This window comes from Vespa crabro, chromosome 5 (assembly GCF_910589235.1).
Source record: "Vespa crabro chromosome 5, iyVesCrab1.2, whole genome shotgun sequence".
NCBI classification, from domain to species: Eukaryota; Metazoa; Arthropoda; class Insecta; order Hymenoptera; family Vespidae; genus Vespa; species Vespa crabro.
Window position 1 is genome coordinate 6,896,961 of NC_060959.1, and position 14,772 is coordinate 6,911,732.

General features: G+C 31.9%; 2 protein-coding genes across 10 annotated transcripts; both read left to right on the forward strand.

Annotated features, from left to right (window-relative positions):
* The first annotated feature begins 7 nt into the window (after nucleotides 1–7).
* Nucleotides 8–10,913, forward strand: LOC124424513 (bromodomain-containing protein 4-like). Of its 3 annotated transcripts, XM_046963673.1 has the most exons (10): nucleotides 8–440; nucleotides 518–972; nucleotides 2,035–2,123; nucleotides 2,305–2,469; nucleotides 2,634–2,750; nucleotides 2,901–3,239; nucleotides 3,315–3,877; nucleotides 3,995–4,140; nucleotides 4,283–5,700; nucleotides 5,805–10,913. In XM_046963673.1, the coding sequence occupies exons 2-10, from the start codon at nucleotides 945–947 to the stop codon at nucleotides 9,693–9,695; spliced, it is 6,756 nt and encodes a 2,251-aa protein (XP_046819629.1). In that variant the 5' UTR covers nucleotides 8–440; nucleotides 518–944; the 3' UTR covers nucleotides 9,696–10,913. The 3 variants fall into 3 exon arrangements, with proteins under 3 accessions (XP_046819629.1, XP_046819631.1, XP_046819632.1); XM_046963675.1 differs by lacking the exons at nucleotides 8–440; nucleotides 518–972 and having other exon boundaries at nucleotides 2,072–2,212; XM_046963676.1 differs by lacking the exons at nucleotides 8–440; nucleotides 518–972; nucleotides 2,035–2,123; nucleotides 2,305–2,469; nucleotides 2,634–2,750 and having other exon boundaries at nucleotides 3,100–3,239; nucleotides 3,397–3,877.
* A 469-nt stretch (nucleotides 10,914–11,382) lies between these two features.
* Nucleotides 11,383–14,754, forward strand: LOC124424515 (methionine-R-sulfoxide reductase B1). 7 transcript variants are annotated; one of them, XM_046963685.1, is made up of 4 exons: nucleotides 11,383–11,711; nucleotides 12,302–12,474; nucleotides 12,583–12,601; nucleotides 13,978–14,754. In XM_046963685.1, the coding sequence occupies exons 1-4, from the start codon at nucleotides 11,626–11,628 to the stop codon at nucleotides 14,027–14,029; spliced, it is 330 nt and encodes a 109-aa protein (XP_046819641.1). In that variant the 5' UTR covers nucleotides 11,383–11,625; the 3' UTR covers nucleotides 14,030–14,754. The 7 variants fall into 7 exon arrangements, with proteins under 7 accessions (XP_046819641.1, XP_046819643.1, XP_046819642.1 ...); XM_046963688.1 differs by lacking the exon at nucleotides 12,583–12,601 and adding an exon at nucleotides 13,717–13,744 and having other exon boundaries at nucleotides 11,386–11,711; nucleotides 13,978–14,209; XM_046963687.1 differs by lacking the exons at nucleotides 12,583–12,601; nucleotides 13,978–14,754 and adding an exon at nucleotides 13,305–13,653 and having other exon boundaries at nucleotides 11,385–11,711.
* Nucleotides 14,755–14,772: the final 18 nt, after the last annotated feature.

Genomic DNA, 14,772 nt, shown 5'->3' on the forward strand with positions numbered 1-14,772 from the left:
ATGATATTATGAAAGAGGCCAAGAAGAAAATATGGATAGCGCAAATCTATATAATACATGTTCATCGGTATACGCCCGCAATAGTTGTTCAGGTTTCAGAATCGTAAGTTGCATAGTCCGCTGGTCCGCACTGGTCCGCGGTATTCTACACTTCCGTACATGTGTATCGTGTTTCGTTTGTAACGTATTCGGCGGCGACGACGACGACGAGGACGACGAGGACGACGACAACGACTACGACGACGATTACGACGACGACGATGACGACGATGACGATGACGAAAACGACAATGATGACGATGAAAGTAACAACCGACAAATAGAAGGAATTGTTTATAAAACAGATATTTCGAAGAAAGAAATATCTGTGGTGTAAAGGCGAAATAACGTGGGAGACGCTTCGAACTACGTCCGTTTGATTTGAAGTTGACGGAACTTATGTGCGTATATATCGTTTTACGTCTTGAACAATGCGAAACTGGTGGTTGTTTTGAGTTTAAACTTTTTCCCCAAATAGAGAATGGTCGTAGAGTGTCGTGTACATCGTTAACAATCGGCTACATAGCCGTGCTCAGGATAAGTGTTGAATAGAAATCGTCATTGCTATAGTTAGGGAAATATACAGGACGATGTACAAATGCGCTTAGTCGTTTGAGCTCGTGACGGCGGAATGCAACGAGCTATGTGGAAATGCGATTACCCGCTCTTTTGCATAGAGGACTACGGGTGTTGTGCTTCATCGGGTTGCATCCAGGTATTTTAGGAAGCATCGACCTTGCCCTGTCGAATTCTGTTTTATTTGATCCACGGCGTGCTCCTCGAATCTATCGATAAAAGTCGCTCGCGACTTTTATGCCTAGGAGGAGCATCGTCCTCTCCTTGTTATTCTGCAACCTTCACCGCCCTGACGTGATTTACCCGGTTTGCCCGCCACACGACGGGTTATGTTTCCCACTTTTATAGGGATCCTAGGTGAGTCCTCCTACAAAACTTAATTGCCTTGATTATCGTGAGAATACTTTTTATAGATATATCTATATCTATATATATATATATGTATATGTATATGTATATGTATATGTATATGTATATGTGTATATATATATATATATATATATATAATATTCATTAACGGATAAGTTGTCGTTTTTATTTTCTTATATATTTAACTAATGATATATTAATTTACACATGATACAGTTTATTAATAAACAATTAATGAATTGATATTTGTGTTTTAATAGCATAGCGTATATACTTTTGGAAAATTCAATCATTAATTTTAATAATTTTTAATACCATTCTTAATATGTTATTTTATCCATATTCTGGATTTTAGGATTAAATCTCAAAGAATTGATGTCTTGTAGTGTCTTGATTTATATATCATATATCTAAAGAATAAGATGATTTTTTATGTCATTTGACTAATTATCTTTAGAAAAGATATATAGAAAGTACGTATTTTAATTCCTTATAGAGAATAATTTGTTTGGAAAGTTCATTCTCAACATTTCATGAATTAGTTTTAATTTTCGACAATTTTAAAAATAATAAATTTATTTGACTTTGCAAATAATTTTATTACTATTTACATGATAAAAAGGAAACATTTGTTTTATTGTTGTTGGTTTTTTCTCTATGAATTTCTGTTAAATATTTAGGAAAAAATGTTCAATTGTTATCACTAATAATATAGCTGAATTGTATGTATATACATATTTATATAATAAATGTGCAACTCTATAATTTTATAAACTTTATTCGTTATACTTCATAAAATATTCTAACAAAATTGAAGACATTTAATAGTTCTTCAGTTTAATTTATATGTTATTAAAAATTTATTGACTTGTTACTGAAGTAAGATCAATTTTAATTATGATAACAGTTGTTACGAATTATAATATTTTGAAATATTTAATTTGTTATATTTGGTATGTATTAATGAAAGCACTGCTAGTACTTTTTGATAAAACAATTTAAAAACATTTTTAACTGAGGAGCATTTATTTCTTACCTTATTTTTTTTAGACATACAATCGTGGTGGGAGGTGCCAAGTATAGCACACTTCTGCTCATTATTTAGGGCTGCTTTCAATCTTTTGGACTTTGACATTGAGGTATCTAATTACATGCTACCTCCTAACCATAGGCATTAAATGCATCAGTTACTAGTAATGCTTAAGCTTTCAAGAATTAGTAAATCCTCGTATGTTTCGGTCTTTTAAAACAATTCTTTCTATGCTAAATATTGCTTAATATGATTGATTCACATTGTATTTATTGTTGTATATATTTTAGGATTTAGAAGAAGCATTGTTAACGGATGGAGGCACAGAAGGTCGTTTAGTACAAGAATTAATAGTAAAATTGTTAGAAGGCTGTTTACCTAATGATACTCGCAATGACATTTCTACTTTTAATTATCAAATGTTTCTCCGTAGACTTTTTCGGAAAAAATGTCAGGTAAATATAATCTTTGTGCAATTTTCAAATTTCAATTAATATTAATTTAGATTATTTGACAATGTTGTTGATTGAAATATTATTTATTTATTTATTTATACACCTTGCTTTCTGTTTTATTTTTCAAGTAATGTTTCAATATATTTTTTTTTATGTTTCTGTAGGAATATAAATGTGAAAATCCTTTTAATACCGATGTAGACTTTGAATTATTGCCACTTCGTCAAAAAGTAGAAATATTACGTGCCCTCTGTGACTTCAGACTAGACGCGGAAGACGTAGTATGTATTCATTCATTTGTATATTAATTTATTATAGAATAATTAATATAGATTTTGTTATTATCTTTGAAATTAAATTTCATTTTTAAAAACTATCTTTCAATAAAATAAATTTTAATGTTTAATGATTCAAATATTATTTATTAACAGGAGCAATCTTTAAGTAATCTGGACTCAGATAGTCTGCGAGTTGAACCATTGGGTCATGATCGTAAGAATTCTGCTTACTGGTACTTCTACGGCACTCGATTGTACAGGGAGGATTATATTGATACTTCTGTTAGTACCTCATTCAAACAGAGCAGTAAATCAAGAGAAAAAAAACGTAAAAAACGAAGGAACAGAGTGGCGAAAAAGGAAGAAGAAGAGGAGGAGAAGGAGGAAAATAATCTAATATATAAAACTGATAAAGAAAGAGAAAGTGTATGGCAGGTTGTTTGTTTCACTCAGCAAGATTGGAGTCGTTTGGTTGAAAAATTTCGTGATTCAGTAAGTATGATATATTGTATAATAAAAATTCATTTTTAAATTAATTTATTATTAATTGTTTATTACGTTTTTTAGGAGTACGATACTGAACGTAAACTTTATCGTACTCTATCAGAAGATTTTATGCCTGAAATACCAAAACTTTTTGATTTAAAAGAGAAACAGCAGAGGCGTAAACTTCTACAACGTAATAATTCAAGAGTTCTTCGAAGTCACGAACCTGCTACACAAATGGAAACAGTCATGGTTAGATCAAAGATTAAGACAAAGAATAGCAAAGGAGCAAAGAGAAGTACTCAGAGTACCAAGAATGTTTATGTTAAAGATAAAAGTTCTCCACCGTTAAGTGTCCCACCTATACAAAAAAAAGGTAGACAGACTAATAATTCATTAGCATCTGCAGTTGGCCAAATTGTTATCCATACTAGAGATGAAGTGGAAAATTTGGAAAAAAAGAAAGGGATTAGTAGTCATGGTGATAATTATGTTACTTCTAATTATGGATATAAATATGGATATTCATTTGGAATCGAAGAAGAGGAACGTCGTGTAGGTATGCATAAAGTACTTGAAAGCTTAAAAGACCATGTTGACGTCTGGCCTTTTATTGATCCTGTGGATGAAGAATATGCTCCTAGGTAAACAAGGATATATAAATTATATATTTATCATTTTGGATAGTCAAATATTTACAAAAAAAAATAAGAAATCCAGTATAATACAACACAATATTATAATATATTGTATTGATACAGATACTACAGTGTGGTACGAAGACCAATGGATCTTAGTACAATGGAAGAAAAATTGGAAGGTGGATCTTATAAAAGTATAAGTCAGTTCAAACGTGATTTTCGCCTTATTGTTGACAACTGCAGGCAATATAATGGTTCTGACAATGGTTAGTATTTATATTTAATGAATTAAAATAATGTAATGAAAATATATATTAATTAATATCTTTTTTTTTTTTTTTATTTTTTTTTTGTTTCTTTTTTTTTATTTTTTTATTTTTTTCTTTTTTCTTTTTTATTGAATTTTAGAATATACTGAGATGGCAATTAATTTAAAAGAAGCATTTGATAAAGCAGTAAACCGTTATTTAGAATCTGAAACATCGAGTGATGAAGATCTTTCATCAACAAGATCAGTATCTATATCTCCTTCATCTCTTTCTTATCCTTTAAATACTACTTCTCCTTCTACGATGCAGCATAATGTAAAAAAGAGCTTAAAGAAGTCAAACAAAAGATCTAAGTCTATTAAATCTGAAACTCGAGCAAAATCAAAAATTAGCTTGGAAATTGAAGAAGAAAAGCAAAGTAAGAATTTGAAATTTACTAAAAAAAAGAGAGGTAAGAGAAAATCTAAAAAAATAAAGGAAGAAGATATTATAGAAGAAGAAGAGGAAGAAGGAGAAGAAGAATATACAGAGATAAAAAACGAGAAGCAGGAACAAGAAATAAAGGGGGAAGAAGCTGACAAAGCATTATCAGATGTTAATGTTGTAAAATCAAAAGGGAAGAAACACATTAATACAAACAATGTTTTATTAAAAACCAAAAAGCTGCCTCCCAAAGAACAAGAACTTAAACGTGCAAATAAAAAGAACAAACATCAACAAAAAAAAGATGCAGAGATTATTCGTTCGGTAAAGGAGGGGAAAAAACGGAAAGAAGATTTTGAAGAAAGTTATGAACCTTCTATTATTGCAAAAAGTAAGAGTAGAAAAATTGAGAAAAAAGAACTAGAAAATACATTGATAGCAGAAAATACGAAGAAATGCAAATTAAAACGAGTAGAATCTCAAGATAATAATACAGAAAAATCTTTACATGTTAAGGTAAAGAAAAATCGTAAAAAGGAAAAAGATGAGGCGAAAATGAATTTAAAATCAGACGAGGAATTTGACGGAAAGATTCTTACGAAAGAAAAAGAGAAAGAAAAAAAATCAAAACAGAAGACTGAAGAAAATGTGAACAACGGCGAATTAACAGATCTTGTAGATTCCAAAGAACTAGAAATAGAAACAAATATACAAAAGTCAAAACAATTTGATACTTGTAAGAAACTTGCTGCGTTAGTAAATAATAAAGATTTGGAGTCACTTGATAGTCTGAAAGATAAGGTAAGTGAAAGACGTCGTGAAGAAAAATTGAAGCATGAAAAGGAAAAGCAGAAGAAGAAAGATATTCAGAGTGCGTACTCGAAAAAAGTGCCTTCAAATGGTAGTACATTACATGATGGAGATAAAGTCAATTTAAAGCGGTTGAAATCTAAAAAGGGAGTAAAGGAAGAAAAATCGATTGCTATAGGAGACATAAATAAATGTCACAATCATGAAGTAAATGATAGTAATAAAAAAACAAAAAATACACAAGTTAAACATACCAAAGTATTTGGTAAAGAAGAAAGTTCAGCGATACAGGCCTTGAATCAAGCAACAGAGCAGACGCTTAATGTAAGTTATAAATATTTAATGTTTAGTATGTATATATTTATATTATTAAATTTTTTTTTCTTGCTTATATTTTGTCAAAGTAATTAACTTTTTCTTAATAATAGGACATCAATAAATGGCTCGATGATGCACCTCGGCTTTCGGAATTTTCTTCCGGTAGTGATTCACCAGTATTTCATTCCTCTATTGAATCGAATAAATCTGGACCAAAGTTAGAAGCTCCAAGGAAACGACCAAGTTCTATTAAAATTTTTGGACCACATGGTCCATCTAGACCAAAAAAAATACAGCGTACAATAGATCGTTTACAACCTGGTAAAAGCAAGGGAAATTTATTATTAAAGAAACCATTAAATTTATCATCTTCCAATATTAGTGATACAACAGTCCATCAATCTGCTAGTGATAATGTTCAACCTAGTACAGATGTTAAAGAGGAACCAAAACTTAGTTTAGGAACTGTTTTGAAGAACGCTGATTCAATACAGTTGATATGTAAAGGCTTAGTTTCATCACCAAATCCTAATTTTTCAAATGACGATGAGGAAGAAGATCATACCACAATATCAGTAAATTCAACATCGAATGCTGTTGAAGAAAAATTACCTGCTAACAAGGGGACAATTTTACCATTGACAACAGTCGAAGAAACTAAGGATAGTAATGTTTTTACAGAAGAAATTCAAAAACAAAAATCCACAACGCCAAATTTAAGTGCTTGGTTTAAAGCTTTTGGGGCACCAAAATCAAAAAAGAAAGACGAAGAAATAGAAGAAGGTGTGCCAAAGAAAGATGGAGAAATACAAGAAACGATCTGTAGTAGACCAAGGCGTATGAGCACAGGTGGTAGCAGTTTAAGCGAATCACTTTCTAGCTTCTCTCAAGAATCTCCACCAGGCCGTTGTTCAGGTCGTTCACCGCAAAATCAGCCTGTAGTAACCACAACTGAAACTCAAATACGAGGTGCTGGATTTTATCAGGATGCTTTGTCAACTGGTAGTAGTCCTTATAATAGTCCCTATTATGCCACTCCACCGAGATATAGTGCACAATTACCTCCTACTCCATCACCTCAAAATCATCCATTGTCCCCAGCATATCCATCTCCTGCATCATATGAACAGACTCCAATATATCCTCAAATACCATCCCAAACTTCTCAAGTATATCAGAAATCATCGCCTCAAGAAAATTCAAGTGAAGCTTATCGTCAGTTATCTCCCACATTTCCTCAATGTTCTCCCCAAAATAATTTTCCACAAAGTTCGTCACAAAATGAACCTTATCCGCAACAAATATCATCTAATAATCAAACTCAATCTGCCGGATATTCTCAACACTCTCCTCAGCCATTACATCCAGTTTATTCACAAACTTCACCTCAAGCGCCATCAAATTATTCGCAACCATCGCCTCAACAATCAACTACACCAAAATATTCTCAACCTTCTCCCCAACAAAATTCATCTATCAATTATTCTCAAAATTCTCCTCAAGCAACATCTAATTTTTCACATCCTTCACCACAGCAACAGCATTCCCCTTATTCTCAATCTTCTCCTCAGGCATCTTCGAATTATTCACGACCGTCTTCACCTCAACAACATTCTTCATTTTCACAATCATCTCCACAACAATCATCTGTATATTCTCGGACTTCTCCTCAACCACCACCAGTATATTCACAGCAACCTACACAATCTCCACATTTTTCACAGCCTTCACCACAAACACATTCAAATAATTTCTCGCAGCCATCACCTCAACCAATTCCACCATACTCACAACCATCTCCAAAGCCACAAAATTTTTCTCAGTCATCCCCACAGCAAATACAAACATTTTCGCAACATTCTCCACAAACCCCGCCTGCGTACTCTCAATCTTCTCCACAAGCACAAGTTTCCTATTCGCAACCTTCACCACAAAACAATTCATATTCTCAACCATCTCCTCAACAACCACCTAATTATTCACAACCATCTCCTCAACAGCCACCTAATTATTCTCAACCATCTCCTCAACAAGCACCTAATTATTCTCATCCATTACATTCACCCCAAACACCACCTAATTATTCACAATTGTCTCCACAACAACAAGCAGCAGCAATAAGTTACCCCCAACCATCTCCTCAGTCACCACATGTTTACTCTCAACCTTCTCCTCAACAGAAATCTGTATGTACCTCTCAACAACAATCTACTACATACTTGCAATCTCCTCCACAACAAGCTACAAATTATGCTCAATCTCAACCACCTAAAGCTCCTGAGGACTATACATCAAACACAATAGCATCTTCAAGTTATGCTCAAAACTTTAAGCAAACTCATCCATATTTACAATCTCCTACATTGTCGGTAAATGAATCGGAACGGAGACAAGAATTTTTGAAATCTAATAATAGTGATAAAACTTCACCTGAGGAACAACGAAATTTTATCGTTCAGCCAGAATCGTCAATGAATTTAAATGCGAACCATCAAATTTATCAACCTTCGAATCAATTTCCTACAGCATATCCAAATAATTTTTCTAATAGTGATATGCAAAGATCTAGTAGCAGACATAGTAATCAAGAACCATCACAACAACAATCGCAACATCAACAGCAGCAGCAGCCGCAACAAACATTACAAGAACGACCAAATTTTACTGATCTTAGCGATTCTGTAGGTGTTCAAAAATATACTCAACAAAGACCGTTCCTCAGCAAAAATGCAAGTACTGGAGATCAAATTCAAGCACAAGATCAATCGCAGCTTATAGCATTTCAACAAAATTTAACGACGCATGAGTCTCTTTACCAAACTGGATTTCAACCTTCGGGATATCCTATAACTAATTCTAGACCAGTGTACCACAGTCCGCATTACTTTGATGCTAGCTCAAAAGCTGCTAGTGGTGGAACTTCAAACACAACAAGTGGCAATCTTCCTCCTGTAAAGAAGCGTGTATATAATGAATCGCCAAATGAACCGTCGCGCGCTCTGCCACAAGAATCTACAATACGACCTGGGCAAGAACAATTTATTTTTGATCCAATGATAGCACTTTCACAACCAGAAGCAGTTTCAGCTAGTCAATTTGAGAGTGTATTTGTTGGAAGTTTAGCAGATTCAGTAGCCACAAGTCCCGCATATGCACGATTGGGTTTAGGTTTAGTAAGTCGTACTAACAAAGAACAACAATTATTAACAATTCCTAGACCACCACCTGCAAAACCAGAACATTTGGCTTATGCGCGTAGTCCTGTTTCGGGAACTGCGGAATTGGATTTGAATCTCTTACAAAGTATACAAAGTGCAGCAGCAAAAAATACATCAGGAATATTATCAATGTCAAGAAGAGTAGGAGAAACAACAGGACCTCCTGCACCGGTTACAACTAGGACGAAAAAAAGTAAAAAAAGTAAACAGCAACAGCAAGAGCAACCAAATGTCACTGCCTTACCGTCTACAGTTAGTGGAGATCAACAAGCTAGCGGCAGTATATCGAATTTTTCCCAATATTCAGGCACTCCTGGAGACATTGGCTTAAAAAATACCTCAGTAATTCCGCCAGGTGGTAGTGCCTTCAATTTTGCTGCACCAACCAGTACCACCACAAGCAGTTCACCCTTTTATGATAAGGATGCTTCTGCTGCAGCAGCAGCATTTGCGTTTTTAGATGAATTTCGTAATACAAATAGTTATTACAGTATGGCGCTTAGACAACAACAGCAACAACAACAACAGCAACAGCAAGTTGCACCAGTAACAGATACCGTGCAGTCATCCTGTAACAAACTTAGTAATCAATCTCCAAGAAATTATCCACCTCATCCATTTCTTCATTCTGCGCAAAGATCCGCTGCTTATGGACCACACGTATCTGCTTACGTTCCACCTCATGGTCCAAATCTAACAGTGGATCCTGCTGCTTACCAACAATATATTCATTCCTTATATGCTCTACAACCACCACATCATCATAGACCGTCCTGGCTTTAGCCATTACAATTGATATAAAATATATTTTACACATTACAAAATATTTCGGTGGATATATTGCTTTATATATATTTTTTTAATTTAAAGACAATGCTCTTCATTAAAATCAAAGTTCAATTATATTAATATGAAAGTAATAGAGAAATGATTGTAGTGATGAGTATAACAAGTGACGATTATAATAATGTGTAGTAAACATTTATTTTTTATGCTTTTATTATTTTGATGCAATTAACGAAAAGGTGATACTTATTGCTTTTTGTTATTATAATCATAGCAATATTTCCACCGAAACTCATTGTTTCATTTCATATCATATTTTTTGTTCTTTTTTTCTGTTTTCTTTTAATGATGATGCTCTATATGTTTGGCATTTTTACAGATTGTCAGTATAAACTTCTGTTTCTATTCATTAACGTATTATGTGCGCATGTATATAAAAATAAGCCCACCTTAATATTAGGAATTTTTGATAGTTTTTTAAAAAATAATTACAAAACAGATGAAGTGTAGCTAACATTCAAGTAAACTTTTATCGAAAGTTCCTCGGCGTAATACGCATTCTTCATGTTTTTTCGATATGTCGGGACGTATTTTATGCAATATTCAAATATATAGAAGGGGAGGAACTGCGGTTGACTTTACTTCGTTTTCTTTCTTCTTTTTTTTTTTTTTTTTTTTATGATGATAGATTTATCAATATATCAGATTTCTGATTTGAAACAAGTTATGTATAGTACTGAGTGCACTATCGCAAGTGTATGTTATATAGTATATAAATAAGTTAACTTATAAGTTAGAACACGTTTCATTGTACATAAAATACATATCTATTATAGATAATGTGCTCGGTGTGTGTAAGTTTTCAAAATCCAAAATATAAATTGGATGGTGAAAGATCATGCTAGTATATACGTTGGTACATGATAGTACGAACGAATAAGAATTATGAAATACGAGAAAAACATTATCTATATTATGTGTATAGCTACGCACCAGAGAGAAGATATGTAACATACCGCAGTCGTGTGTATATATATATATATATACATATATATATATACACATACATATATATATATTATCTATCAACCCTGTATTTGAGAATTGTATACCGTTATAGAGCGGTTTATCAAAACTTATAAATATATACAAATATATTGTAAATGTATATTGTAAATGTATTGACAACAGATTAAAGCACAGTTTGTTACAAAATCGTTTATACTTCGTTATCCCCCTGTTTTTCTATAATTATTTATTTTTATTATAATGAATTTAATATATTTCACTAATTATCACTGATATCAATAAAAATTAAAATACAAAAAGGATATTAATATGTTACTATAATTATTTATCAATGTACTATATAACATTGATATTTATATCGAAATTTTTTCAACAATTGAATTTCATTACACATTATTATAAACGTAATAATTTTGCCTTAAAGCAAAATTTTTAATGTTAAATCGATAAATCACGTAAAAAGTAACAATAGAAATGTTAGATAGGAAGAGTGAAGTATTAGTATACGTTTAAAAAGAAATAGAAGGTTAAATACGATATTCTTTCGTAATTCTATAAATAGTAGTTTTCAACGAAGTAGGAAAGAAGGATGGTATCGTTCCCTAGAAAAGGCGCGTTCGACGTGAGATCGAAGCGCCACATAGGAGGGGAAATGATCGACGTGTGGCGGGCTACGAGTGCCAAATAACTGGAAGGCGCACACACGGTGCCATTTCGAAACTCGACATTTACCCGCGATCTAGCAGGATGCGGCAGTCGTTGTACGTTTAACGCGATAAGCGCGCGCGCCGGTCGTATATGTAATACTTATCCACGTCTTTGATTTTGACGCATTAAACTGGCGCGATTTCGGTTACCTTTCGACGTTTTAAGAAGCGTTCGTTATTCAATTAGAAGGATGACGACGGAAATTGATAAGGACGAGCTGAAAAAACGTTTGACGCCGTTACAGTGGCACGTGACACAAGAAAAAGGAACTGAGAGGTAGGACAATGATATTTCTTTTTTAGACATTCGTTAATAGCCATGTTTTTTGCTTAACCATGTTCTTTGCTTCAAATTTATGAGGATTTCGATCAATTACATATAAAATCTCTCATATGACGCGTTGTACTTTTTATTATCTTTGCGAAATATGTTCGTGCCTCTTTAAAAGACGATTATTATTGTCTCTTCCTTTATCCTATATCGTTTTCTATGTTTCACGGTATAATACTACCGATGTCAAAATTGTCGCTTGTGGCAGTTAATTTTATTCTTCGTTTTTTTTTCAAAATCTTCTTTTCAAATACTATTTATATTAAATCTTGATCTAAATTTTACGACGTTTATAATTTATAAATACAACCTCGGCAAGTATATGTTTTATATTTTTATTAATTCATTTTTTGTAATTGATATATTGTGAAGGCCAATTTAGTTATATATGTAGATAAAAATAACTTTTTCAAGAGCGATCGCTTGCTTTACGTCATGGCCAAGTAGTTCAAAAATAACATTTCGGATGTTGTAATTAACCTCTTTTTACTTGGTACCGGATGATAGTGTATTATAATTGTTTCTGTGTTACTCAGGCCATTCACTGGTTGCTACAATAAATTTTATCAAAACGGTACATACACGTGTATCGTTTGTGATCAGGAATTATTCTCATCTGATACAAAATATGACAGTGGATGCGGTTGGCCTGCATTTAATGAAGTTTTAGATCAAGGACGGATTAAGTTAACCAAAGATACGTCTCATGGTAAGCACAGTCTTTTTTATTTTATTTACAAAGCTCAAACAATTATGCTCATATATTTGATATAATGACGTAGTATTCCTTATTCATTTTATTCTTACATCATACGAGGATATCTAACGATATGCAGGTAAACTGATATTATCGAATGGAAAATAAAAATGATTAAATGGGAATTAAAGCTTAAGTATATCTACGATTAGATTTTTAGCATTACCTGCTTATTATGGTGTCTTCGCTCTTCACACATTACAATTTTAACCCATCATTAAACCTTCCTAACCGTATCTTTTATATTTCATTGCCTTCTCTGTAGTTCTTCTCTAATCTCTATCTTTTTTTCATTTTCAATAATATAATATATACCAATAGGATATTTATTATGGTAAAAATATTTTCTACTGGTTTAATTATTTCGTGCATGTATATTTCTCAAATAGTTTAAATCAATTAATTAAACAATATATAACTTATGTTTAGTATATTATGATCTGGCTTTATTTATACATGGGTAAAATGATTGTAGATATAAATTTTGATATAAAGTTTAAAGGAAGGCAGAGTTCCTAATACCTTATATCCTGCATGTCCAGCTTAGAGTGTGATTGTGTTAGACTTACATCAATTTTTTTATTATTATACTGAAATGTTAGACATAAATTGCAAACAAATCTTTCGTCTAATTAATTTACAAAAATAGTAGTTATAGCATTTTCTCATAATATTTGCAAATAAATAGCACATAACTTGTAATTGTGGCTTCTTATAATATAATTTTACTGTGGCCTTAGTAATATCAAAATTAAATAATGTTATTTTTATTTCTAATACAGCCGTCGCAGTAATATATGTGGTGTAGATGATAATTATTTTTTATGGAGCTATATGAAAAGATTATATAAAAAATAAGAAATATTGTATAGAAAGAAAAGAAATATCATTGTATTATAGATAGGATGATTACATTTCTAAGAAATTCAATTGTTATTTTTTTAACTTTATTAATATTGACCATATTTAAAGATTAGGCATCTAAAAATATTTGAAGAAATAAAATTATATATATAATACTTTTACTTATTTTAAAGTTATTAAAATTAATACTTAATTTAAATTAATATCACATTCAGTATATAGAGTAATTTCAAAATTTGATTCTAATGAATATTTGTGCCAATATTGTATTAAATAAATGGTGTGTTTGTTTAGTATTATAATCTGTGAATGTTACTACAATTACTACAGAGGAAACTCAAGGATAGCTATGTGCAAGGTAATTTTGATAGATAAAAACATATGAAATAACAAAAATTAATTAATCTAACTGTAAGTCTACTTCTTCGCCACTACTATTGCTGGGAGGCATTGAAAGTGTACTCAGAAGGGTGTGGGTCTGCGTTTAATCACACTCTATTATTGTCTTTCCTTTGTCTTCCTACTGCTCCGCTACCACCACTTCACTCTCACCATTGAAACACGAAAATCCCGTCACCACACGACCTGTAGTTGGTGGCAATCTACTACTGCTGATCGCAAACCCAGATATGGTGCGGACTGAAGTGACCTGCTCAAAATGCGGTGCACACCTGGGACATGTATTCAACGATGGTCCAAAACCTACCAGGAAGCGCTTTTGCATCAACTCTGCTTCGATACATTTTCATGCAGCAGGCGAAGAAAAGAAGTAAATTTCCTTAAACAAGAATTTTTCTTTTAACATTAAATTTTCTCAAAGACATTTACGATTCTTCTGATTGCTTCAACTTTTGAACATAGTAGATTTCGTTAAGAATCTTTTTACATCAATTCTGCTTTCTTGTTCAAAAACAAGATTTTTAATTGTAACGTAGAATATATAATACGTTAATAATATTTGTAAATTAGCATATTAATATTATTAATAAGTATGGTCAATTAAACTTTCACAATCATCCATTACAATATACAATTATAAAGCGTGCTTCCATGCTGATATTGTATTAAACTAAGCAAAAATTTGTTTACTTAATATAAGATATAACATCCCCATACATATTATACAACTGCTCTTGATGTAACAATTTCTAACTCAACTAACATGATATTATATGTTTCTTTATAATCAGATCTGAATTGTGTAACACATTATTTATGTATATAATTATGATATAATCAATACAAAAAGGTGATCAAAATATTATTTTTTAAGAGTCCATACTATTTTTACAAATGTGTATAAAAGCTGTAATATATAAATAGTTACTATATATTCCTGATAATATAAAAAGCATTATAAGAATCAAATTGACTGTTATTTTTAAC